This window comes from Lissotriton helveticus, chromosome 10 (assembly GCF_964261635.1).
Source record: "Lissotriton helveticus chromosome 10, aLisHel1.1, whole genome shotgun sequence".
NCBI classification, from domain to species: domain Eukaryota; kingdom Metazoa; phylum Chordata; class Amphibia; order Caudata; family Salamandridae; genus Lissotriton; species Lissotriton helveticus.
Genome location: NC_136071.1, coordinates 1,218,435,184 through 1,218,461,913, shown reverse-complemented (window position 1 = coordinate 1,218,461,913; position 26,730 = coordinate 1,218,435,184). Strand labels below are relative to the sequence as shown.

General features: G+C 51.7%; 1 protein-coding gene across 1 annotated transcript in view; it reads left to right on the top strand.

The window, feature by feature from the left end:
• Positions 1-26,730, top strand: part of LOC144784983 (fatty acyl-CoA hydrolase precursor, medium chain-like) — a 221,560-nt gene that overhangs the window by 159,329 nt on the left and 35,501 nt on the right. Inside the window, exons 7-10 of the mRNA XM_078664103.1 lie at positions 4,801-4,905; positions 13,687-13,827; positions 18,653-18,733; positions 22,421-22,568. Of these exons, the coding sequence (XP_078520229.1) occupies positions 4,801-4,905; positions 13,687-13,827; positions 18,653-18,733; positions 22,421-22,568 (475 nt within the window). The remainder of the gene's footprint in view (positions 1-4,800; positions 4,906-13,686; positions 13,828-18,652; positions 18,734-22,420; positions 22,569-26,730) is intronic.

Below are 26,730 nucleotides of genomic sequence, written 5' to 3'. Positions count from 1 at the left end.
GGGACCACTTGCTCCCCCCTTAAACGCCCGCACGGGAGCCGGGCACGGGGTGCGGGACCCTTCCCCTTCTCAGGGTGCTTCCCGGCTCCCTTTACCATGGTCTGGGCAGAAATAAACTTAAATGATAAAGAAGAAATAGAATAGTGAAGAAGAAAATAAAAGAGTTTAAAAAAGTAGTTTAAAAGTAACTAAAAGCTGCAGAAAACACAAAAATATAGAGCTAGAAAAATAGAGGGTTAGATAATAAGTAAAATTAGATCAAAAAAACTTCAAACAAGCAAAGGATGGCAGAGATTGAGAGAGGATAGAGAAAGCATGCCCAGAACCATAGCAATGAATGAGAAACAAGATGGCCGCGCCCGTTCACGACCGCGTGGGTAAGTTCGCGCGAGATTTTCCTTGCGAGTACGCGCGAACTTGTACTCGCGAGCAGCACACTTTGCGAGATTACACATAGCGGGCGGAAACGGAATTACGTCACGCCAACAAGATGGCCGCGCCCGTGTACGACCGATAGGGTAACTTGGCAAACGAATAGCTAGAAGCGCCTCGCGAACACGCGCAAGATCACGCGAACATACACGTCGCAACAAAAACAATTTTGTATTCGCACGTATTCGCGGCTTCCGAAATCGATCTCGCACGGATTCGCGCCCCAAATAACGCGCGAAATTGCAAAAAAAACGATTTTAGCTAAAATGAAAGCAATGAGCAGGTGCAAAAGTTCAAACTTAACATTAGTAACATTCAAGGTAGTGCTTCCTGATGGGCCCCTCCAGAGTTTGCAACAATTCTATGACCCTGCTATGACCCAAACAGCAGGCTCATAGAATAGCACCATAAAGGTCCTGTAAAAAAAAAATTTCACTGCAACAAAAAGCAAATTACAGATAAGGAAGGAAGCAGGTGCCAGCCAGACTGGAACTTTCAAAATTACTGACACATTAATGAAACACAAATTAATTGATGGCAGTTGAAGAAGGGCAGGTGTGCTAGCTTTTTTCAACCACCATAATCTACAGTAATAAATAAACCTAATAGGTGCCTGTGAGGATGTACTAGAGGGTGGCATGGGTGTCCCAGAGGGTGGCAGTGGTGAAACAGAGGGTGCTGTGAACCTGTGATGATAAACCAGACGTAGAAACAACATAGTCGCGGCCGTTGCAAGCCGAAAAGTAAGTTCGCAATTGCGAACTTGTCCCAAAATCGGCGCGAACACGCGCCAACACAAAAAACGGAAAAATCCGCAAGTCCGCTAGAGTTCGCGGATCTTCGCGGATTGCGAATCCGTAAATACGCAAGTTCGCGGATTGCCAATCCGCAAAATCCGCCCATGCTTACTGGTGAACCAGATATTGGCGGGCCTCGAAGAATTCAGCGCCGCCTACCTGGACGACATCGCGGTATATAGCCGCCACTGGGCAGACCACCTCCACCACCTCAGAGCGGTCCTGCAGGCCCTCCAACAGGCCGGCCTCACCATAAAGGCCAGCAAGTGCCAAATCGGCCAGGGGTCCGTGACCTACCTCGGACACCAAGTGGGGAGCGGTCTGGTGGCCCCCCTCCAACTCAAGGTAGCCGCCATCCAGTCCTGGCAACCCCCCGAAACACAAACAGAGGTCCGAGCCTTCCTGGGGCTCACCGGATACTACCGGCGGTTTGTGAGGGACTATGGCAGCATTGTGGGGCCCCTCACGGAACTCACGTCTAAGAACAACCCAAAACGAGTCAACTGGACTCCCGACTGTCACGCGGCCTTCGAGACGCTGAAGGCCGCCATGTGCACCGCTCCGGTGCTCCAGGCCCCCGACTACAGCCGCGAGTTCATCGTGCAGACCGATGCCTCCGACCATGGTATTGGGGCCGTCCTCTCCCAACTGAACCCCGAAGGAGTGGACCAACCCGTGGCCTTCATCAGGAGACGCCTACTGCCCCGAGAACAGCGCTGGAGCACCATTGAGCGAGAGGCCTTCGCAGTGGTATGGGCCCTCAAGAAGCTCCGGCCGTACCTCTTCGGAACCCATTTCCGGGTACAGACAGATCATCGGCCCCTGCAATGGCTCATGCAGATGCGGGGGGAGAACCCCAAACTATTGCGATGGTCCATCTCCCTGCAGGGGATGGACTTCACTGTGGAGCATCGCCCTGGCCAAGACCACGCCAACGCGGATGGCCTGTCCCGCTTTTTCCGCCTCGACGAGGAAAGTCCCCAAGAAGATGGGTGACTCTCCCCGCCTTCAGCTGGGGGGGACGCATGTTGGACAGGCCACATGAAGGGCTCGCTCCCTCCCCGCAGGACAGGGCCCGGGCCACCGTCAGCACCATTGCCCGGCCCAGCCGCCATCTTGGACACGGCACCACGCGGCCGCGCGGCCTCAGCCCGACCCCAACCCTGGGCCTTGCCAGGCCCCGACATCCCGGCACCACCCTCCACCCAGGAGGTGAACGGACCACTTGGCAGGTCAATGGGAGTAAGAAGTGTCGATGGCTCTCCCCCGCCAGGTGCCGAGCACCCCCAGCCTCCTCGGGCGCTGGCTCCACCCCCCTGCTGGGTGTCTGGACTCCCTCATCCCAGACCTCCCGACCTCCAAGAGCGAGGGTCCGGACATCAAAGGGCGCCAGACCTATAACTGAGGCCGCCCCAGGACAGGAAGGCAGTTGTATCCTGGAGTCGAGAGACACCGCGACGAACTCATCCTTGACGGACTGCTGGCGCTGCCACAGCCCTGACTTGTGAACTATTGTCCTGCCTGCTGGCGCTGCCGCGGCCCTCTGCAACCTTCATCCTCGTGGGACCTGCTGGCGCTGCCGCGGCCCTCTGCAACCTTCATCCTCGTGGGACCTGCTGGCGCTGCCGCGGCCCGTTGTAACCTTCATCCTCGTGGGACCTGCTGGCGCTGCCGCGGCCCGTTGCAACCTGCATTCTCGTGGGACCTGCTGGCGCTGCCGCGGCCCGTTGTAACCTTCATCCTCGTTGGGACCTGCTGGCGCTGCCGCGGCCCGTTGCCACCTACGACCTCTTCGGGACCTGCCGGCGCTGCCGCGGTCTGACCCATCCGAACACCGAGCTCGAGGATTGTGAGCTATCACCGTTACACCTCAGTACCCGTGGGTACCAAGACTGTCCCGCTACCCCCTTCCCTTACTAGAGACTAGAATTGAGAGGATCATCGTGTCCTGATCGCCTTGTATCGTACCACTCTACTACCAGAAGTGCCTATAAAAGGTGTTACCCTGATCTTTGTGTGGTGTCCATCTGTGGGGGGGAAGTTACCTGTCTGTGCGATCACTGTGCTCGGCCGACCCTCCAGGTCCCCGTCTAACATGCGCCATTTGGCAGATGCTCCACAATGTCACTGTTGGACCCGGCCTAGTGGCGTGGTCCTACCCCTCCCGCATGGCGTGCCCCGGACGACATCGGCCCTCCATCCAACCCGGGTCGGCCCCGGGCACACCTCTGCACGACCTACAAACCACCAGATCCGCCACTCGGCGGCCCACAACCCCTGACACGGCACACTCGGGCCGCCCCAGCATTACCGGTCCGGTGCCCACACCGGACCCACATTCCAGGCCCGACGCCATCTTGGGCCCATCACGTCACAGACACGTGGGCCCGGCCCAGCCGCGGCCACAGCCCCAGCGAGCCCGCCATCGAGGCAGCAAGAGCCTCCGGGTGGTAGAGTGGCCACTCAACCAGAGCCAAGGAGAGGGGAGTTTCGATGGCTCTCCAACCGTCCCCGGATGCCTGATTTCGATCGGCCTCCGGCCTCCCTGGGCGCTGGCTCCACCCCCCTGCTGGGTGTCTGGACACCATCAGCCCGGCCCCTCTGACCCCCCAGGCGAGAGGGTCAGGACATCAAAGGACTCCAGACCTATATCTGGGCCAGCCCCGGAGTAGGACGGCAGTTGTATCCCGGAGTCGAGAAGCCCTGCTGACGCTGTCGCGGCTGACCCTGAGACGAACTCACCTTGCTGTTCTACCTGGACCCTGCTGGCGCTGCCGCGGTCCATCCTCACTGAACCATCTTGGGGCCTGCTGGCGCTGCCGCGGTCCACACTCGCTGAACCATCTTGGAGCCTGCTGGCGCTGCCGCGGTCCACCCTCGCTGAACCATCTTGGAGCCTGCTGGCGCTGCCGCGGTCCACACTCGCTGAACCATCTTGGAACCTGCTGGCGCTGCCGCGGTCCACACTCGCTGAACCATCTTGGAACCTGCTGGCGCTGCCGCGGTCCACACTCGCTGAACCATCTTGGAACCTGCTGGCGCTGCCGCGGTCCACACTTGCTGAACCATCTTGGAGCCTGCTGGCGCTGCCACGGCCCAACCTTCCGGAACCCCCCAGCTCGAGGATTGAGAGCTGTGCGTAGGGTCTCCTTGTAACCGACCATCTATAAGACTGTCCCGCTACCTGGCCACGAGACTTTCCAGATCTCGGGATCTGCTGTATATATTGAAACAGCTTATTGCCAGATAAAGATTGAAAACTCTATCTTCGTGTGGTGTACTTTTGTAGTGGTGTGGTTACTCTGCTGTACGATTCTAGGAGAGGGCCCTCACGTCGGAGGCCCCTCGACATCGCTCGGTCCCTTCTCTGAAGGAGGGGTAGACCTAGGGGTGGTCAGTCAGACACCTTCTGCCGCCCCGGGTTTGCCTTTCTAACAGTCACGCGCACCCCTAGAACGAGGTTGTCATGTAAATTGTAAGCGTAGTCAACGATCTGCCCAGGAGCGGTGTTTTGGGTAGATTAAACGTCCTCAGAATTTAAATTTTTTCTCATTTTGTCACATGTCAACAGATGATTGCAAATAAATCTGGCTGTTACAGCACGGACTCTGCGTCCATCGTGGCGTGTTTAAGGGAGAAACCTGAGGCGCATTTTCTGGACCTTCAGACACGACAGGTATGTGTTGTGCTATGTTGTGCTGTATTGTGCTGTGCTGTGTTGTGTTGTGTTGTGCTGTGCTGTGTTGTGTTGCGTTGTGCTGTGCTGTGTTGTGTTGCATCGTATTTTGCTGTGCTGTGTTATTTTGTATTGTCCTGTGCTGTGTTGTGTTGTGCTGTGTTGTGTTGTGCTGTGTTGTGTTGTTTTGTATTGTGTTGTGTTCTATTGTGCTGTGTTGTGTTGTGTTGTGCTATGTTGCGCTGTGCTTTGTTGTGCTGTCTTGTGCTGTGTTGTGTTGTTTTGTATTGTGTTGTGTTGTATTGTCCTGTGCTGTGTTGTGTTGTGTTGTGCTGTGTTGTGTTGTTTTGTATTGTGTTGTGTTCTATTGTGCTGTGCTGTGTTGTGTTGTATTGTATTTTGCTGTGCTGTGTTGTGTTGTTTTGTATTGCGTTGTGTTATATTATCCTGTGCTGTGTTGTGTTGTGTTGTATTGTCCGGTGCTGTGTTGTATTCTATTGTGCTGTGCTGTGTTGTGTTGTGTTGTGTTGTGTTGTTTTGTATTGTTAAACGGTGAGATCATGCACTGCGGTTCACAGACACTTGCAGCAGCTAGCACAGCGAGTAGCAGGAAGCGCTCTTACCATGCACTGCGGTTCACAGATATTTGCAGCAGCTGCAGCCAGCACAGCGAGTAGCAGGAGACGGTGAGACATGCACTGCGTTCACACATATTTGCAGCAGCTGCAGCCAGCGCAGCGAGTAGCAGGAAGCGGTGAGACCATGCACTGCGGTTCACAGGCACTTGCAGCAGCTGCAGCCATCGCAGCGAGTAGCAGGAGGCACTCTGATGTTGCACTGCGGTTCACAGGCACTTGCAGCAGCTGCAGCCAGCACAGCGAGTAGCAGGAGGCGCTCTGACCATTGCACTGCGGTTCACAGACACTTGCAGCAGCTGTATTCAGCACAGCGAGTAGCAGGAAGCGCTCTTACCATGCACTGCGGTTCACAGATATTTGCAGCAGCTGCAGCCAGCACAGCGAGTAGCAGGAGGCTGTGAGACATGCACTGCGGTTCACACATATTTGCAGCAGCTGCAGCCAGCGCAGCGAGTAGCAGGAAGCGGTGAGACCATGCACTGCGGTTCACAGGCACTTGCAGCAGCTGCAGCCAGCGCAGCGAGTAGCAGGAGGCGCTCTGACCATGCACTGCGGTTCACAGGCACTTGCAGCAGCTGCAGCCAGCACAGCGAGTAGCAGGAGGCGCTCTGACCATTGCACTGCGGTTCAAAGACACTTGCAGTAGCTGTATTCAGCACAGCGAGTAGTAGGAGGCGGCGAGATATGCACTGCGGTTCACAGGCACTTGCAGCAGCTGCAGCCCGCACAACGAAAAGGAGGAAGTGGTTTGACCATGCACTGCGGTTCACAGACACTGGCAGCTGCTGCAGCCGGCACAGCGAGTAGCAAGAAGCGCTCTGACCATGCACTGCAGTGTACAGACACTTGCAGCAGCTGCAGCCAGCACAGCGAGTAGCAGGAACCGGTGAGACATGCACTGCGGTTCACAGACACTTGCAGCAGCTGCAGCCAGCACAGCGAGTAACAGGAAGCACTCTGTTTCTGCACTGCGGTTCACAGGCACTTGCAGCAGCTGCAGCCAGCACAACGAAAAGGAGGAAGTGGTTTGACCATGCACTGCGGTTCAAAGACATTTGCAGCAGCTGCAGCCAGCACAGCGAGTAGCAGGAAATGGTGAGATCATGCACTGCGGTTTACAGACACTTGAAGCAGCTTCAGCCAGCACAGCGAGTAGCAGGAAGCGCTCTGACCATGCACTGCGATTCACAGACACTTTCAGCTGCAGCCCGCACAACGAAAAGGAGGAAGTGGTCTGTTCATGCACTGCGGTTCACAGGCACTTACAGCTGCTGCAGCGAGCACAGCGAGTAGCAGGAAGCGGTGAGACCATGCACTGCGGTTCGAAGACACTTGCAGCTGCTGCAGCCAGCACAGCGAGTAGCAGGAGGCGCTCTGACCATGCACTGCGGTTCACAGACATTTGCAGCTGCTGCAGCCGGCACAGCGAGTAGCAAGAAGCGCTCTGACCATGCACTACAGTTCACAGTCACTTGTAGCAGCTGCAGCCAGCACAGCGAGTAGCAGGAAGTGGTGAGACCATGCACTGCGGTTCGCAGACACTTGCAGCTGCTGCAGCCAGCACAGTGAGTAGCAGGAAGCGCTCTGACCATGCACTGCAGTGTACAGACACTTGCAGCTGCTGCAGCCGGCACAGCGAGTAGCAAGAAGCGCTCTGACCATGCACTACAGTTCACAGTCACTTGTAGCATCTGCAGCCAGCTCAGCGAGTAGCAGGAGGCGCTCTGACCATGCCCTGCGGTTCACAGACACTTGCAGCAGCTGCAGCCAGCACAGCGAGTAGCAGGAGGCGCTCTGACCATGCACTGCGGTTCACAGACACTTGCAGCAGCTGCAGCCAGCACAGCGAGTAGCAGGAGGCGCTCTGACCATGCCCTGCGGTTCACAGACACTTGCAGCAGCTGCAGCCAGCACAGCAAGTAGCAGGAAGCGCTCTGACCATGCACTGCGGTTCACAGACACTTGCAGCTACTGCAGCCAGCCCAGCGAGTAGCAGGAAGCGCTCTGATCATGCACTGCTGTTCACAGACACTTGCAGCTGCTGCAGCCAGCACAGCGAGTAGCAGGAGGCGGTGAGACATGCACTGCGGTTCACACATATTTGCAGCAGCTGCAGCCAGCGCAGCGAGTAGCAGGAAGCGGTGAGACCATGCACTGCGGTTCACAGGCACTTGCAGCAGCTGCAGCCAGCGCAGCGAGTAGCAGGAGGCGCTCTGACCATGCACTGCGGTTCACAGGCACTTGCATCAGCTGCAGCCAGCACAGCGAGTAGCAGGAGGCGCTCTGACCATTGCACTGCGGTTCACAGACACTTGCAGCAGCTGTATTCAGCACAGCGAGTAGTAGGAGGCGGCGAGATATGCACTGCGGTTCACAGACACTTGCAGCAGCTGCAGCCAGCACAGCGAGTAACAGGAAGCACTCTGTTCATGCACTGCGGTTCACAGGCACTTGCAGCAGCTGCAGCCCGCACAACGAAAAGGAGGAAGTGGTTTGACCATGCACTGCGGTTCACAGACACTTGCAGCTGCTGCAGCCGGCACAGCGAGTAGCAAGAAGCGCTCTGACCATGCACTGCAGTGTGCAGACACTTGCAGCAGCTGCAGCCAGCACAGCGAGTAGCAGGAACCGGTGAGACATGCACTGCGGTTCACAGACACTTGCAGCAGCTGCAGCCAGCACAGCGAGTAACGGGAAGCACTCTGTTCCTGCACTGCGGTTCACAGGGACTTGCAGCAGCTGCAGCCAGCACAACGAAAAGGAGGAAGTGGTTTGACCATGCACTGCGGTTCACAGACATTTGCAGCAGCTGCAGCCAGCACAGCGAGTAGCAGGAAATGGTGAGATCATGCACTGCGGTTTACAGACACTTGCAGCAGCTTCAGCCAGCACAGCGAGTAGCAGGAAGCGCTCTGACCATGCACTGCGATTCACAGACACTTGCAGCTGCAGCCCGCACAACGAAAAGGAGGAAGTGGTCTGTTCATGCACTGCGGTTCACAGGCACTTGCAGCTGCTGCAGCCAGCACAGCGAGTAGCAGGAGGCGGTGAGACCATGCACTGCGGTTCGAAGACACTTGCAGCTGCTGCAGCCAGCACAGCGAGTAGCAGGAGGCGCTCTGACCATGCACTGCGGTTCACAGACATTTGCAGCTGCTGCAGCCGGCACAGCGAGTAGCAAGAAGCGCTCTGACCATGCACTACAGTTCACAGTCACTTATAGCAGCTGCAGCCAGCACAGCGAGTAGCAGGAAGTGGTGAGACCATGCACTGCGGTTCGCAGACACTTGCAGCTGCTTCAGCCAGCACAGTGAGTAGCAGGAAGCGCTCTGACCATGCACTGCAGTGTACAGACACTTGCAGCAGCTGCAGCCAGCGCAGCGAGTAGCAGGAGGCGCTCTGACCATGCACTGCGGTTCACAGACACTTGCAGCTGCTGCAGCCGGCACAGCGAGTAGCAAGAAGCGCTCTGACCATGCACTACAGTTCACAGTCACTTGTAGCAGCTGCAGCCAGCTCAGCGAGTAGCAGGAGGCACTCTGACCATGCCCTGCGGTTCACAGACACTTGCAGCAGCTGCAGCCAGCACAGCGAGTAGCAGGAGGCGCTCTGACCATGCACTGCGGTTCACAGACACTTGCAGCAGCTGCAGCCAGCACAGCGAGTAGCAGGAGGCGTTCTGACCATGCCCTGCGGTTCACAGACACTTGCAGCAGCTGCAGCCAGCACAGCAAGTAGCAGGAAGCGCTCTGACCATGCACTGCGGTTCACAGACACTTGCAGCTGCTGCAGCCGGCACAGCGAGTAGCAAGAAGCGCTCTGACCATGCACTACAGTTCACAGTCACTTGTAGCAGCTGCAGCCAGCTCAGCGAGTAGCAGGAGGCACTCTGACCATGCCCTGCGGTTCACAGACACTTGCAGCAGCTGCAGCCAGCACAGCGAGTACCAGGAGGCGCTCTGACCATGCACTGCGGTTCACAGACACTTGCAGCAGCTGCAGCCAGCCCAGCGAGTAGCAGGAAGCGCTCTGATCATGCACTGCTGTTCACAGACACTTGCAGCTGCTGCAGCCAGCACAGCAAGTAGCAGGAGGCGGTGAGACATGCACTGCGATTCACACATATTTGCAGCAGCTGCAGCCAGCGCAGCGAGTAGCAGGAAGCGGTGAGACCATGCACTGCGGTTCACAGGCACTTGCAGCAGCTGCAGCCAGCGCAGCGAGTAGCAGGAGGCGCTCTGACCATGCACTGCGGTTCACAGGCACTTGCAGCAGCTGCAGCCAGCACAGCGAGTAGCAGGAGGCGCTCTGACCATTGCACTGCGGTTCACAGACACTTGCAGCAGCTATATTCAGCACAGCGAGTAGTAGGAGGCGGCGAGATATGCACTGCGGTTCACAGACACTTGCAGCAGCTGCAGCCAGCACAGCGAGTAACAGGAAGCACTCTGTTCATGCACTGCGGTTCACAGGCACTTGCAGCAGCTGCAGCCCGCACAACGAAAAGGAGGAAGTGGTTTGACCATGCACTGCGGTTCACAAACACTTGCAGCTGCTGCAGCCGGCACAGCGAGTAGCAAGAAGCGCTCTGACCATTCACTGCAGTGTACAGACACTTGCAGCAGCTGCAGCCAGCACAGCGAGTAGCAGGAACCGGTGAGACATGCACTGCGGTTCACAGACACTTGCAGCAGCTGCAGCCAGCACAGCGAGTAACAGGAAGCACTCTGTTCCTGCACTGCGGTTCACAGGCACTTGCAGCAGCTACAGCCAGCACAACGAAAAGGAGGAAGGGGTTTGACCATGCACTGCGGTTCACAGACATTTGCAGCAGCTGCAGCCAGCACAGCGAGTAGCAGGAAATGGTGAGATCATGCACTGCGGTTTACAGACACTTGCAGCAGCTTCAGCCAGCACAGCGAGTAGCAGGAAGCGCTCTGACCATGCACTGCGATTCACAGACACTTGCAGCTGCAGCCCGCACAACGAAAAGGAGGAAGTGGTCTGTTCATGCACTGCGGTTCACAGGCACTTGCAGCTGCTGCAGCCAGCACAGCGAGTAGCAGGAGGCGCTCTGACCATGCACTGCGGTTCACAGACATTTGCAGCTGCTGCAGCCGGCACAGCGAGTAGCAAGAAGCGCTCTGACCATGCACTACAGTTCACAGTCACTTGTAGCAGCTGCAGCCAGCACAGCGAGTAGCAGGAAGTGGTGAGACCATGCACTGCGGTTCGCAGACACTTGCAGCTGCTGCAGCCAGCACAGTGAGTAGCAGGAAGCGCTCTGACCATGCACTGCAGTGTACAGACACTTGCAGCAGCTGCAGCCAGCGCAGCGAGTAGCAGGAGGCGCTCTGACCATGCACTGCGGTTCACAGACACTTGCAGCTGCTGCAGCCGGCACAGCGAGTAGCAAGAAGCGCTCTGACCATGCACTACAGTTCACAGTCACTTGTAGCAGCTGCAGCCAGCTCAGCGAGTAGCAGGAGGCACTCTGACCATGCCCTGCGGTTCACAGACACTTGCAGCAGCTGCAGCCAGCACAGCGAGTAGCAGGAGGCGCTCTGACCATGCACTGCGGTTCACAGACACTTGCAGCAGCTGCAGCCAGCACAGCGAGTAGCAGGAGGCGCTCTGACCATGCCCTGCGGTTCACAGACACTTGCAGCAGCTGCAGCCAGCACAGCAAGTAGCCGGAAGCGCTCTGACCATGCACTGCGGTTCACAGACACTTGCAGCTACTGCAGCCAGCCCAGCGAGTAGCAGGAAGCGCTCTGATCATGCACTGCGGTTCACAGACACTTGCAGCTGCTGCAGCCAGCACAGTGAGTAGCAGGAAGCGGTGAGACCATGCACTGCAGTGTACAGACACTTGCAGCTGCTGCAGCCAGCACAGCGAGTAGCAGGAAGCGCTCTGATCATGCACTGCTGTTCACAGGCACTTGCAGCAGCTGCAGCCAGCACAGCGAGTAGCAGGAGGCGCTCTGACCATGCACTGCTGTTCACTGCCACTTGCAGCAGCTGCAGCCAGCACAGCGAATAGCAGGAAGCGCTCTGACCATGCATTGCAGTGTACAGACACTTGCAGCTGCTGCAGCCACCACAGCGAGTAGCAGGAAGCGCTCTGACCATGCACTGCAGTGTACAGACACTTGCAGCTGCTGCAGCCACCACAGCGAGTAGCAGGAAGCGCTCTGATCATGCACTGCTGTTCACAGGCACCTTGCAGCAGCTAGCACAGCGAGTAGCAGGAGGCGCTCTGACCATGCACTGCTGTTCACAGGCACTTGCAGCAGCTGCAGCAAGCACAGCGAGTAGCAGGAAGCGCTCTGACCATGCACTGCTGTTCACAGGCACTTGCAGCTGCTGCAGCCGGTGCAGCGAGTAGCAGGAAGTGCTCTGACCATGCACTGCAGTTCACGGACACTTGCAGCTGCTGCAGCCAGCACAGTGAGTAGCAGGAAGCGGTGAGACCATGCACTGCAGTGTACAGACATTTGCAGCTGCTGCAGCCGGCACAGCGAGTAGCAAGAAGCGCTCTGACCATGCACTGCGGTTCACAGACACTTGCAGCTACTGCAGCCAGCACAGCGAGTAACAGGAAGCGCTCTGACCATGCACTGCGGTTCACAGACACTTGCAGCTGCTGCAGCCGGCACAGCGAGAAGCAAGAAGCGCTCTGACCATGCACTGCGGTTCACAGACACTTGTAGCAGCTGCAGCTGCAGCCAGCACAGCGAGTAGCAGTAAGCGCTCTGACCATGCACTGCGGTTCACAGACACTTGCAGCTGCTGCAGCCAGCACAGCGAGTAGCAGTAAGCGCTCTGACCATGCACTGCACAGACACTTGCAGCAGCTGCAGCCAGCGCAGCCAGTAGCAGTAAGCGCTCTGACCATGCACTGCGGTTCGCAGTCTAGACACTTGCAGCAGCTGCAACTATCACAGACCTCTACACCTGGACCTCCAGCAGAATGTGAAGCAAACTGAATATCAGAGAAATTGGGTGGTTTGGATTGGGACCGAATTAGTCTTCCGCAGTGTCCTATTGGCAGCAGTGAGGATAAAGCCTGTGTATTTTAAGAGTAAGGTTATAACAATGAAACATGAGTGACCATTGGCTGAGGCTCTAACAGTGTCATTTGTAACCAATGTGGGTTCTTAAGAATGAAACATGAGTAACCAATGGCTGAGGCTCTAACAGTGCCATTTGTAACCAATGTGTGGGTGCATAAGAATGAAACATGTGTAGCCAACGGCAGAGTGTCGACAGTCAAGCCAATAGAAACACAGACTGACATCCTGACAGTGAAATGATTAGCCAATGGCGGGGCTCACTAGAGGCCCTGATGATAAAACCTTTTAACCAATGACTAACGTCCTGATATTGAAATGCAGAAGCAATGACTGAGGTCTCGAGGATGAAATATATAACTAGCGACTGAAACCAGATGATGACTCTATGGAACCAGCTACAGAGGTTCTGAAAGTGAAGCAGTGGTGACCAGTTACAGGCGTCCTCCTAGTAAAGCATATATGACCAATGGCAGAGCCCCTAACAAGGTAAATGTAGTCCAACTCTCCTACCATACTGGGCAGAATAATGGATACAGTTTTGCGTTCACGCCAGTGATAAATCACTGTGGCCTGCATCGCTCACATGGATTTCCCAAAAATGCTTTAAAGCCCTTGGGTCATCCCTTGCCTCAACCCCTAGATATGTTCCCTCTGTCTGTCCTAGCTCTACATATCAGCCCACTGCTGTCCAAACTCTCAAATCTCTTGTTGACACGCAGTGGATTTCTGCTTCTAGGGTCTCCTCCCGTCAACCCATAGTGCTGATCACCTCTCCGTAGAGCATTGCAGGAGTCTCGGTTGGTGTAGCGCGTCCACGTGCCGAAGCACAGTTGCATAACTTGCTTGGTTTGGGCCGCATGACTGGGGTCCAAGGCCTGCAGGAACTTCATGTAGAGCCTCACCCCTAGATGGTGACGACATCAGAGCAGTCCGTGAGCAGGGGCTTTCCATGTGTGTGCCTTTGCCTGTGACTTTACCTCAGTCCCAGAATGGATGACCGAGGAGATGATGTGTTGCGTTGGGTACAATGCTCAGAAATACTGACACCTGGTTCTCTCTCCCCACAGAGGATAACATTTGTTCCACCAGTTGTAGATGGCTACTTCCTTGAAGGGAGCCCTGAGAAGCTCCTAAATGCAAAGAAAATGAATCCGCTCCCACATCTGCTTGGATGCAACAACAATGAGTTTGGGTGGATTCTACCGAGAGTAAGACCTTCTGGTGCCTTGTCTGCAATAAGCAATCAAATATATCACTATACCGTCAATTCCTGCGTAGGCTTCATATATTTCCTTCCTTCTCCACACGGTATGCATTGCATGTTTCATCTCCTGAGATCCAATCCTCCACATGGTAGGCATTGCATGTTTCAGCTCATGAGATCCATCCCTCCACACGGTATGCATTGCATGTTTCAGCTCCTGAGATCCAACCCTCTTCACAGTATGCATTGCATGTTTCAGCTATTGAGATCCATCCCTCCACACGGTATGCATTGCATGTTTCAGCTCATGAGATCCAACCCCCCACATGGTATGCATTGCATGTTTCAGCTCATGGGATTCATCCATCCACATGGTATGCATTGTATGTTTCATCTCTTGAGATCCAATCCTCCACATGGTAGGCATTGCATGTTTCATCTCATGAGATCCATCCCTCCACACGGTATGCATTGCATGTTACATCTCATGATATCCAACCCCCCACATGGTATGCATTGCATGTTTCAGCTCATGAGAGCCATCCCTCCACACGGTATGCGTTGCATGTTTCAGCTCATGAGATCCATCCCTCCACACGGTATGCATTGCATGTTTCAGCTCATGAGATCCATCCCTCCACACGGTATGCATTGCATGTTTCAGCTCATGAGATCCATCCCTCCACACGGTATGCATTGCATGTTTCAGCTCATGAGATCCAACCCTCCACATGGTATGGCATTGCATGTTTCAGCTCATGAGATCCATCCCTCCACACGGTATGCATTGCATGTTTCATCTCCTGAGATCCAATCCTCCACATGGTATGCATTGCATGTTTCATCTCCTGAGATCCAACCCTCCACACGGTATGCATTGCATGTTTCAGCTCATGAGATCCAACCCTCCACATGGTATGCATTGCATGTTTCAGCTCATGAGATCCATCCCTCCACACGGTATGCATTGCATGTTTCAGCTCATGAGATCCAACCCTCTTCACTTTATGCATTGCATGTTTCAGCTCATGAGATCCATCCCTCCACACCGTATGCATTGCATGTTTCAGCTCATGAGATCCAACCCCCTACATGGTATGCATTGCATGTTTCAGCTCATGGGATTCATCCCTCCACATGGTATGCATTGTATGTTTCATCTCCTGAGATCCAATCCTCCACATGGTAGGCATTGCATGTTTCATCTCATGAGATCCAATCCTCCACACGGTATGCATTGCATGTTTCAGCTCATGAGATTTATCCCTCCACACGGTATGCATTGCATGTTTCAGCTCATGAGATCCATCCCTCTACACGGTATGCATTACATTTTACATCTCATGATATCCAACCCCCCACACGGTATGCATTGCATGTTTCAGCTCATGAGATCCATCCCTCCACACGGTATGCATTGCATGTTTCAGCTCATGAGATCCAACCCTCCACATGGTATGCATTGCATGTTTCATCTCATGAGGTCCAAATCCCCACATGGTACGCACTGCATGTTTCATCTCATGAGATCCAATCCTCCACACGGTATGCATTGCATGTTTCATCTCCTGAGATCCAATCCTCCACATGGTAGGCATTGCATGTTTCAGCTCATGAGATCCATCCCTCCACACGGTAAGCATTGCATGTTTCAGCTAATGAGATCCAACCCTCCACAAGGTATGCATTGCATGTTTCAGCTCATGAGATCCAACCCTCCACATGGTATGCATTGCATGTTTCAGCTCATGAGATCCATCCCTCCACATGGTATGCATTGCATGTTTAAGCTCATGAGATCCAACCCCCCACATGGTATGCATTGCATGTTTCAGCTCATTGGATTAATCCATCCACATGGTATGCATTGTATGTTTCATCTCCTGAGATCCAATCCTCCACATGGTAGGCATTGCATGTTTCATCTCATGAGATCCAATCCTCCACACGGTATGCATTGCATGTTTCAGCTCATGAGATCCATCCCTCCACATGGCATTCATTGCATGTTTCAGCTCATGAGATCCATCCCTCCACACGGTATGCATTTCATGTTTCAGCTCATGAGATCCATCCCTCCACATAGTATGCATTGCATGTTTCAGCTAATGAGATCCAACCCTCCACAAGGTATGCATTGCATGTTTCAGCTCATGAGATCCAACCCTCCACATGGTATGCATTGCATGTTTCAGCTCATGAGATCCATCCCTCCACATGGTATGCATTGCATGTTTAAGCTCATGAGATCCAACCCCCCACATGGTATGCATTGCATGTTTCAGCTCATTGGATTAATCCATCCACATGGTATGCATTGTATGTTTCATCTCCTGAGATCCAATCCTCCACATGGTAGGCATTGCATGTTTCATCTCATGAGATCCAATCCTCCACACGGTATGCATTGCATGTTTCAGCTCATGAGATCCATCCCTCCACATGGCATTCATTGCATGTTTCAGCTCATGAGATCCATCCCTCCACACGGTATGCATTGCATGTTACATCTCATGATATCCAACCCCCCACATGGTATGCATTGCATGTTTCAGCTCATGAGATCCATCCCTCCACACGTTATGCATTGCATGTTTCAGCTCATGAGATCCATCCCTCCACACGGTATGCATTTCATGTTTCAGCTCATGAGATCCATCCCTCCACATAGTATGCATTGCATGTTTCAGCTCATGAGATCCATCCCTCCACACGGTATGCATTGCATGTTTCAGCTCATGAGATCCAACCCTCCACACGGTATGCATTGCATGTTTCAGCTCATGAGATCCATCCCTCCACACGGTATGCATTGCATGTTTCATCTCCTGAGATCCAATCCTCCACATTGTATGCATTGCATGTTTCATCTCCTGAGATCCAACCCTCCACACGGTATGCATTGCATGTTTCAGCTCATGAGATCCAACCCTCCACACGGTATGCATTGCATGTTTCAGCTCATGAGATCCAACCCCCCACATGGTATGCATTGCATGTTTCAGCTCATGGGATTCATCCCTCCACATGGTATGCATTGTATGTTTCATTTCCTGAGATCCAATCCTCCACACGGTATGCATTGCATGTTTCAGCTCATGAGATCCATCCCTCCACACGGTATGCATTGCATGTTACATCTCATGATATCCAACCCCCCACATGGTATGCATTGCATAATTCAGCTCATGAGATCCATCCCTTCACAGGGTATGCATTGCATGTTTCAGCTCATGAGATCCATCCCTCCACACGGTATGCATTGCATGTTTCAGCTCATGAGATCCAACCCTCCACATGGTATGCATTGCATGTTTTTCATCTCATGAGGTCCAAATCCCCACATGGTACGCACTGCATGTTTCATCTCATGAGATCCAATCCTCCACACGGTATGCATTGCATGTTTCATCTCCTGAGATCCAATCCTCCACATGGTAGGCATTGCATGTTTCAGCTCATGAGATCCATCCCTCCACACGGTATGCATTGCATGTTTCAGCTCATGAGATCCAACCCTCCACAAGGTATGCATTGCATGTTTCAGCTCATGAGATCCAACCCTCCACATGGTATGCATTGCATGTTTCAGCTCATGAGATCCAATCCTCCACACGGTATGCATTGCATGTTTCATCTCCTGAGATCCAACCCTCCACATGATATGCATTGCATGTTTCAGCTCATGGGATTCATCCCTCCACATGGTATACATTGTATGTTTCATCTCCTGAGATCCAATCCTCCACATGGTAGGCATTGCATGTTTCATCTCATGAGATCCAATCCTCCACACGGTATGCATTGCATGTTTCAGCTCATGAGATCCATCCCTCCACACGGTATGCATTGCATGTTTCAGCTCATGAGATCCATCCCTCCACACGGTATGCATTGCATGTTTCATCTCATGAGGTCCAAATCCCCACATGGTACGCACTGCATGTTTCATCTCATGAGATCCAATCCTCCACACGGTATGCATTGCATGTTTCATCTCCTGAGATCCAACCCTCCACATGGTATGCATGGCATGTTTCAGCTCATGAGATCTATCCCTCCACACGGTATGCATTGCATGTTTCAGCTCATGAGATCCAACCCTCCGCATGGTATGCATTGCATGTTTCAGCTCATAAGATCCAACCCTCCACATGGTATGCATTGCATGTTTCAGCTCATAAGATCCATCCCTCCACACGGTATGCATTGCATGTTTCAGCTCATGAGATCCAACCCTCCACATGGTATGCATTGCATGTTTCAGCTCATGGGATTCATCCCTCCACATGGTATGCATTGCATGTTTCAGCTCATGAGATCCATCCCTCCACACTGTATGCATTGCATGTTTCAGCTCATGAGATCCAACCCTCCACATGGTATGCATTGCATGTTTCATCTCATGAGATCCATCCCTCCACACAGTATGCATTGCATGTTTCATCTCATGAGATCCATCCCTCCACACGGTATGCATTGCATGTTTCATCTCATAAGATTCATCCTTCCACACTGTATGCATTGAATGTTTCATCTCCTGAGATCCAATCCTCCACATGGTAGGCATTGCATGTTTCAGCTCATGAAATCCAACTCCCTACACGGTATGCATTGCATGTTTCATCTCATGAGGTACAAATACCCACACAGTATGCATTGCATGTTTCAGCTCATGAGATCCAACTCCCTACACGGTATGCATTGTATGTTTCAGCTCATGAGATCCAAAAAATTTACCAAACAAAAGTTTCATAGTGAGGAAAGCTGAGATTGCTTTCTTCTGAACCAATACTAGAGTTGACTCTGTGCATCTTTTCATCCTGCAGTTAATGAATCTGACAGATTTGCAGAATGGGTTGGATAAGGAAAACGTGGACGTGGTAATGAAGGCATTCGGTGGATTGCTGGTAAGCGCTTCCATCCTTTGGAGATCAATATCCCTGCAATGATCGACGAATTCTATGTTCTCAAACTTTGTGTCCCTTTTATAGTAGTTCCATAGACCAGGTACACCATTAAGCCATCAGGCATTCATTCCACTGTGAGTTGCTCTGCTGTTTTTGTAAACAATAGGGGCATGCCGAGAAACATCAGCGTCTCTTGGTATAAGCATTGAAAAACGCCAACCCTGCCCCCTGAGTCCCACCCATCAGGGAAACAACGAGATGCATTTTAGTGAGGGATAAGGAAATTACATCATGAACATCCAGTTTGTAGTTTGGGGTCCAGCAATTCTTTGAGCCGAGTCCAGGATAGCCAATGCGCCCACTAATAGACATATGCAAAAACAACAGTTGATGGACAGAATGCAGAACAATGTCATACATTCACCCCAGTACAGAGATCTGGGCCTAAATCCATCGTTTTTTTTGCACTCCACACCACCCTAGGTCAGACATGGCTATATGCAAATCAGCCTTGACCCTGTGCCTCATGGGAACAGTCCAGCCCGAACTGCCAAGCCATGTCTTTCCCAGACCGGAATCAAGCATCCTAGGACCGGTTTCTGGCTATCAGCCTTCATCAGCCAGGATAGCTTGACTCCAGTGGTGTGGAGAGCCTGGGACTCACGTCTGAGCATACCCGTCCCACTCGGGGTGACAAATGCAAAAACAACAGTTGATGGACAGAATGCAGAACCATGTCATACATTCACCCCAGTACAGAGATCTGGGCCTAGAACCATCGTTTTTTTGCACTCCACACCACCTGGGTCAGACACTGGCTATATGCAAATCAGTCTGACCCTGTGCCCAATGGGAACAGTCCAGCCAGAATAGACGTGCAGCCTCTCATTCTCAGCACCAACAGTGACATGGGACTTCTGGTTCACAGCAGCTGCAGGGCCTCAGTCATGGCAGGCAGGCTTTAGGGAGTCCCCTTCTAAGGGAGGGTCCATCGGGGGTTCCCAGAGCGCTGTGAAGTCTCTGGCCATTTCTAGTTTAGTGTCACTATGTCCATCACCGGACCTGCTGCAGGCAGGAGTGCTATTGAGTGATATCTGGGGCATCTTTCTTCTGCCAGGGGCCACAATAGCACTTTCTGTGGCTCCCAAGCAGCTGCAGGCTGTCCATTTGTCACTTCTTGATTGATACTCCAGGTCTTGCGTCCCTAGCCCAAATGGAGGTAAGGAAAGGTTTCATTCCCAAAGGTCCTTCTCCTTGGGCATTGCCACCATGCATGTGGTAGATCCCTCGTCCTCCAGCACGGAGGGCTGACCGTGATAAATGTCCACAGTGTGGGAGAAGGCATAGAACACTCGTAGCGTAGCTTGTCATGGGTGCTCCTGCCCAGGATACTATAAGAACATTCCTTTAAAGCTCTCCGTCTGCTGTATTAATTAGCGCTCTGAGCGGGCTTATTTGACAAGTGACCTCCCCTACTCCCCTTCTCCATGTCAGGGTGAGTCTCGCGATGTTGTATCGATATGTATTCAATAAAGTGTGGACATGACCTCCTTGTGACATCCTTGTGCGAGTTGTTAGCTTGCAAAGACCCTCAGGGTCTCAACCAGCACCGACGACACCCTCAACACCACCGAACACCTGCACTTCCAGATCCACACCGACCCCAACACCACCCTCAGAGAAACTCTCGTCTACAGACCCTCCGGACCCCAGCCTCAGTTCAGCGACTCCATCGTTGACTTTATCAGCCCGCACGCCCTTGTCTCCACAGACTACATCCTCCTCGGAGACCTGAACTTCCACCTTGAGAACAACAAAAAGACCAACTCCACCACCCTGATTGACAATATCACCAACCTCGGATTCAGACAGCTCGTCACAACACCCACCCACTCAGCCAGCAACACGCTTGACCCCATCTTCACCGGAAGCACCCGCATCTCCTTCAACCACACCACCGAACTCCACTGGACCGACCATCGCTGCATCCACTTCACCTTCCGGAAACCCACCATGCACCACCTCACTCAACAGATCCCCCGCCACAGCTGGAGCAAAGTCACAGAAGACCAGCTCAACACCACCCTCGCTGGAAGCCCACCCGATCGTATCAGAGCTACGGGGTGGTGAAATCTTGCAGCCTATAATTGTTGGGAAAAACAAAATTCTGAGAATGTGTACGTCCCTCCCCCAAAGTAGGCTAGTGATCCTGCTAACCTACGATATTGGTATAAAAAGACTGGAACATTTAGCCGTATGGAGATCGCTGTCCTATTGGGTAAGAATCTGGACTTCTGCAGAGTTAGAAACGTATAGGCTGACCTTGAGGGAGCGACTGGAAGGGATGTCCAAGTCACCCTTCCTTGGTTGGCCTATATCCAAAAATGGCTCCTTGACTTAGATCTGAGTATGTTTTGGGTAAACCCCAGCCCGCTGACGCCAGAATCAAAGAGCGAGATAAGTACATTTATTGGAATTTTATCTTGCACAAAGTCCCTTTAAGCTGTGCACCAGGGAGGCTCACGACACAATTTTTGTTTTTTAAAATGACCCAGAGCTTCGAGCCATGTTTGGATGAACCTGAACCTCAGCTATCAAAGGCACTCTATCTGAGATGTGGATATGAGATACTCCAGGTCGATGCCTTTACAGCTGAGCGACCCATGTGGCAGACTCAGGAAAGGGACCCTGAGTGTCCATTATGTCCATTAGGTGCAAACGAAGACATCGCACATTTTATTTTTTTGCACAGCATATGTAATGCCCAGAAGAGAATGGATTCAGCCGCTATGTGGAAGTTTGAACATCAGGAATTTTAATGTAATTATATTATTTCATAGAGATTACTAAAATCAGATCGCTCACAACTCTTTGTATTCGCGTTTGTAGTTTTTTTCTGGCTTCTATGAAATTCCTTTTATATCTAGATTCACGCCTGTTTATTTGACTTCATATATATTTTATGAATTGTTTGGTCCAGTTTAGTTCACATAAAGGCAAACAAGCAAAATGTATTTCATTGATACTTAATATTTTATTTTATTCTTAGCATAATTTTGACACATTTTTAGTGAAATGTTTTTAAAGATTTTATGAAATGCTTTAATGATTCTTTGAATCGAATAAAGAGACTTTGATTTGATTTGAGGATCAATAGAGCATTTCTCCTCGTTGTGCCAGGGTACGACCAGGTTTTTCATAGTCTTAATCTTGGCACTGCCTCCTATTTATGCCACCCTTGTAGATAGGGGGCAGCGTCAAAGTCAATGGGTTTTGTGGTTGAACGCCCAACACAGCACCCATTGCCCTCAACTTTCACACTAAGTAAAGAGAGAAAGTGAGCCTTATTCACAAGGTGGCGTTAAGGCATGTTAAGTGGCTTACCGCCGCCTTGTAAATAAGGCAAAGCCTCTATCGCCCCCACAAAGTCACTAAAAGCAACGTTGTGGTGGCAATATGGGCTTGTAAATATGCCCCTTGGAGTCCTATTAGCCGTCTCCACCAATAACATGAATCAGGTCTCCTGAAAAGAGGGGGCACCAATCCAATCTATAAAGCATGAGTGAATTTTCTGTGGGCCAACGGATCAGGAATCAGAGAGGCTGCCGAAAAGGAGTTTATCTGGCAGTGAATTAGCGCCGCTGATATGGCTGCGGTTCTTTGATACATCCTTTGCTTCTTCATCAGGGAGCTGAGCCTGGATTATTTCACCTGCTCAAAAAAGAGTATCTGGATGATGCGAGGAACTCTTCGGAACGCAGAGACAACTTCCTGCAGATGGTGGGGGATTCGATGTTTGTTGTCCCTACTGTGGAAAGAGCAAGGTGCCACCGAGGTGAGTCTTGATCGTTCAAAGAACCGGGAGCATTGGTAATACTTTCAAAATATTCAATGACCACAAACTAAAAAAGTGAACTTTAAATGTTTCTATGCACCAGGGGCTGAAGAGGTGAGCTTCAAAGTGTTGTAATCATCAGGGGCTGTAGAGGTGAGCTTCAAAGTGTTGTAATCATCAGGGGCTGAAGAGGTGAGCTTCAAAGTGTTGAATGCACAAGAGGCTAAAGAGGTGAGCTTCAAAGTGTTGTATGCACCAGGGGCTAAAGAGGAGAGCTTCAACGTGTTGTATACACTAGAGGCTAAAGAGGAGAGCTTCAAAGTGTTGTATGCACCAGAGGCTGAAGAGGTGAGCTTCAAAGTGTTGTATACACTAGAGGCTAAAGAGGAGAGCTTCAAAGTGTTGTAATCATCAGGGGCTGAGGAGGTGAGCTTCAAAGTGTTGTAATCATCAGGGGCTGAAGAGGTGAGCTTCAAAGTGTTGTATACACTAGAGGCTAAAGAGGAGAGCTTCAAAGTGTTGTAATCATTGGGGGCTGAAGAGGTGAGCTTCAAAGTGTTGTATGCACCAGGGGCTGAAGAGGTGAGCTTCAAAGTGTTGTATGCACCTGTGGCTGAAGAGGTGAGCTTCAAAGTGTTGAATGCACAAGAGGCTAAAGAGGTGAGCTTCAAAGTGTTGTAATCATCAGGGGCTGAAGAGGTGAGCTTCAAAGTGTTGTAGGCACCAGGGGTTGAAGAGGTGAGCTTCAAAGTGTTGTATGCACCAGGGGCTGAAGAGGTGAGCTTCAAAGTGTTGAATGCACCAGAGGCTAAAGAGGTGAGCTTCATAGTGTTGTAGGCACCAGAGGCTGAAGAGGTGAGCGTCAAAGTGTTGTAGGCACCAGGGGCTGAAGAGGTGAGCTTCAAAGTGTTGTATGCACCAGGGGCTGAAGAGGTGAGCGTCAAAGTGTTGTATGCACCAGGGGCTGAAGAGGTGAGCATCAAAGTGTTGTATGCACCAGGGGCTGAAGAGGTGAGCTTCAAAGTGTTGTCTGCTCCAGGGGCTGAAGATGTGAGCTTCAAAGTGTTGTATGCACCAGGGGCTGCGGATGTGAGCTTCAAAGTGTTGTATGCACCAGGGGCTAAAGAGGTGAGCTTCAAAGTGTCGTCTGACATGGGGCTGACGGTGTGAGCTTCTAAGTATTGTATGCACCAGAGGCGTTGCGTTGGGGAGTGCTGGATAGTGAATAGTTTAATTTACTATTCCAACTCCAGTCCCCGTGGATAGTAGGGAAGGTGTTGGATAGTAATTAAACTATTCCCTATCCTAGTGCGCCCCCAGAGTAATGCGTTGAAATAACTTGTGTTGTAAAAGTTGCGTCGTAATGGTAGCGCGTTGTGAAAGTTGCTTTGTAAAGGATGTTCCCCGGGGCTGAGGATGTGAGTTTCAAGGTGTGGTATGCACAGGAGGCTAAAGACGTGAGCTTCAAAGTGTTGTATACACCAGAGGGTAAAGAGGTTCGCTTCAAAGTGTTGTCTTATCCAGGGGCTGTAGAGGTGAGCTTCAAACGGTTGTATGCACCTGGGGCTGAAGAGGTGTGCTTCAAAGTGTTGTATGCACCTGGGGCTGAAGAGGTGAGCTTCAAAGTGTTGTATGCACCTGGGGCTGAAGAGGCGAGCTTCAAAGTGTTATATGCACCTGGGGATGAAGAGGCAAGCTTCAAAGTGTTGTATGCACCAGAGGCTAAAGAGGTGAGCTTCAAAGTGTTGTAATCATCAGGGGATGAAAAGGTGAGCTTCAAAGTCTTGTATACACCAGAGGCTAAAGAGGTGAGCTTCAAGGTGTTGTATGCACCTGGGGCTGAAGAGGAGAGCTTCAAAGTGTTGTATGCACCAGAGGTTAAAGAGGTGAGCTTCAAAGTGTTGTATGCACCAGAGGCTAAAGAGGTGAGCTTCAAAGTGTTGTATGCACCAGAGGCTAAAGAGGTGAGCTTCAAAGTGTTGTATGCACCTGGGACTGAAGAGGTGAGCTTCAAAGTGTTGAATGCACAATAGGCTAAAGAGGCGAGCTTCAAAGTGTTGTATTCACCTGGGGCTGAAGAGGTGAGCTTCAAAGTATTGTATGCACCAGAGGTTAAAGAGGTGAGCTTCAAAGTGTTGTAATCATCAGGGGATGAAGAGGTGAGCTTCAAAGTGTTGTATGCACCTGGGGCTGAAGACGTGAGCTTCAAAGTATTGTAATCATCAGGGGATGAAGAGGTGAGCTTCAAAGTGTTGTAGGCACCAGAGGGTAAAGAGGTGAGCTTCGAAGTGTTGTAATCATCAGGGGATGAAGAGGTGAGCTTCAAAGTGTTGTATGCACCAGGGGCTGAAGAGGTGAGCTTCAAAGTGCTGTATGCACCAGAGGCTAAAGAGGTGAGCTTCAAAGTGTTGTAATCATCAGGGGATGAAGAGGTGAGCTTCAAAGTGTTGTATGCACCTGGGGCTGAAGAGGAGAGCTTCAAAGTGTTGTATGCACCAGAGGTTAAAGAGGTGAGCTTCAACGTGTTGTATGCACCAGAGGCTAAAGAGGTGAGCCTCAAAGTGTTGTATGCACCAGAGGCTAAAGAGGCGAGCTTCAAAGTGTTGAATGCACAAGAGGCTAAAGAGGCGAGCTTCAAAGTGTTGTATGCACCTGGGGCTGAAGAAGTGAGCTTCAAAGTGTTGTATGCACCAGAGGTTAAAGAGGTGAGCTTCAACGTGTGGTATGCACCAGAGGCTAAAGAGGTGAGCCTCAAAGTGTTGTATGCACCAGAGGCTAAAGAGGCGAGCTTCAAAGTGTTGAATGCACAAGAGGCTAAAGAGGCGAGCTTCAAAGTGTTGTAATCACCTGGGGCTGAAGAGGTGAGCTTCAAAGTGTTGTAATCATCAGGGCATGAAGAGGTGAGCTTCAAAGTGTGGTATGCACCAGGGGCTGAAGATATGAGCTTCAAAGTGTTGTTTGCACCAGGGGCTGAAGAGGTGAGCTTCAGAGTGTTGTATGCACCAGGGTCTGTAGATGTGAGCTTCAAAGTGTTGTATGCACCAGAGGCTAAAGAGGTGAGCTTCAAAGTGTTGTATGCACCTGGGGATGAAAAGGTGAGCTTCAAAGTGTGGTATGCACCTGGGGCTGAAGAGGTGAGCTTCAAAGTGTTGTATGCACCAGAGTGTGGTAAATAAATAATTAATTACCGGTACTATTTTTCTATAAATCAATAAAACAGGTAGCTCAATAAATAAGAGTCAGGATTTGAGGTATCTTGAGTCGACAGGCTTTAATCAGGCATAAAGGACAGGAACAGGACAGCCTGTACGGGAAGGGAATGAGGGCAGCTGCCGGGGGCAGGATCTGGGAATTGGCTAGCAACTTTTAATATGGGTGCACAGTATATATACTTAAACAAATACATTACATTCAATACAGTAGGCGTAGCAGTAGGCGTGACTCGTAGCAGTCGCGAAAGATAAGGGCAAAATGATGTAACAAGAAGGCGTGTACAGGGCGTATACATAGACATGTGATGTAAACGTAACAGAATATGTCATAAACGGGGCGGAAACATGGAGGGGGCTACCTGGGCAGCTGGGACCTCTAACCTAGTGGTGCGCGCAAACGGGCAATGACGTGTTACCAGGGAGAACTGGGGGCTATGACATCTGCGCTAGAAGAGGAGACTAAAGTCTGGAGTGTCAGAGCGACATGTACCTAAGGCATATCTAGTATCTGGTGTTTAGAGTACATGTTGATAGAATCCAAAAGTTATCAGGGCAAAGGCTAATAAACACTAAGACTGGTGCATGCATAATTCTACATGTATTGCGTGTGCGAGGAATATTCTATGAATATTAATACAGTATTTCTCTTACTTGGAGACATAAAGGCTAGACCATGACGGAAACTATTGATGCGTTGCAGTAGCTTAGGAATGCAGAGAAGGAGGGCTGGACTGATAACTAGAAACATAACATATTCTTGGCAGACTGGGAGGCAGAGCCAGGCCGGGCCGGGCACTGCGAGGCATGAAGTAAGCGAAGGGTCAGGGATGCAGGTGGGGGCTGTATCGCTCCTCGGAGAGGGTTCAGGAGACCGGAGCTGAATCTGAGTCCGGGCCCTTTTGAGGCCTAGAAACGGGGACAATTCAATGAATTAACGTGCACACTGTGAA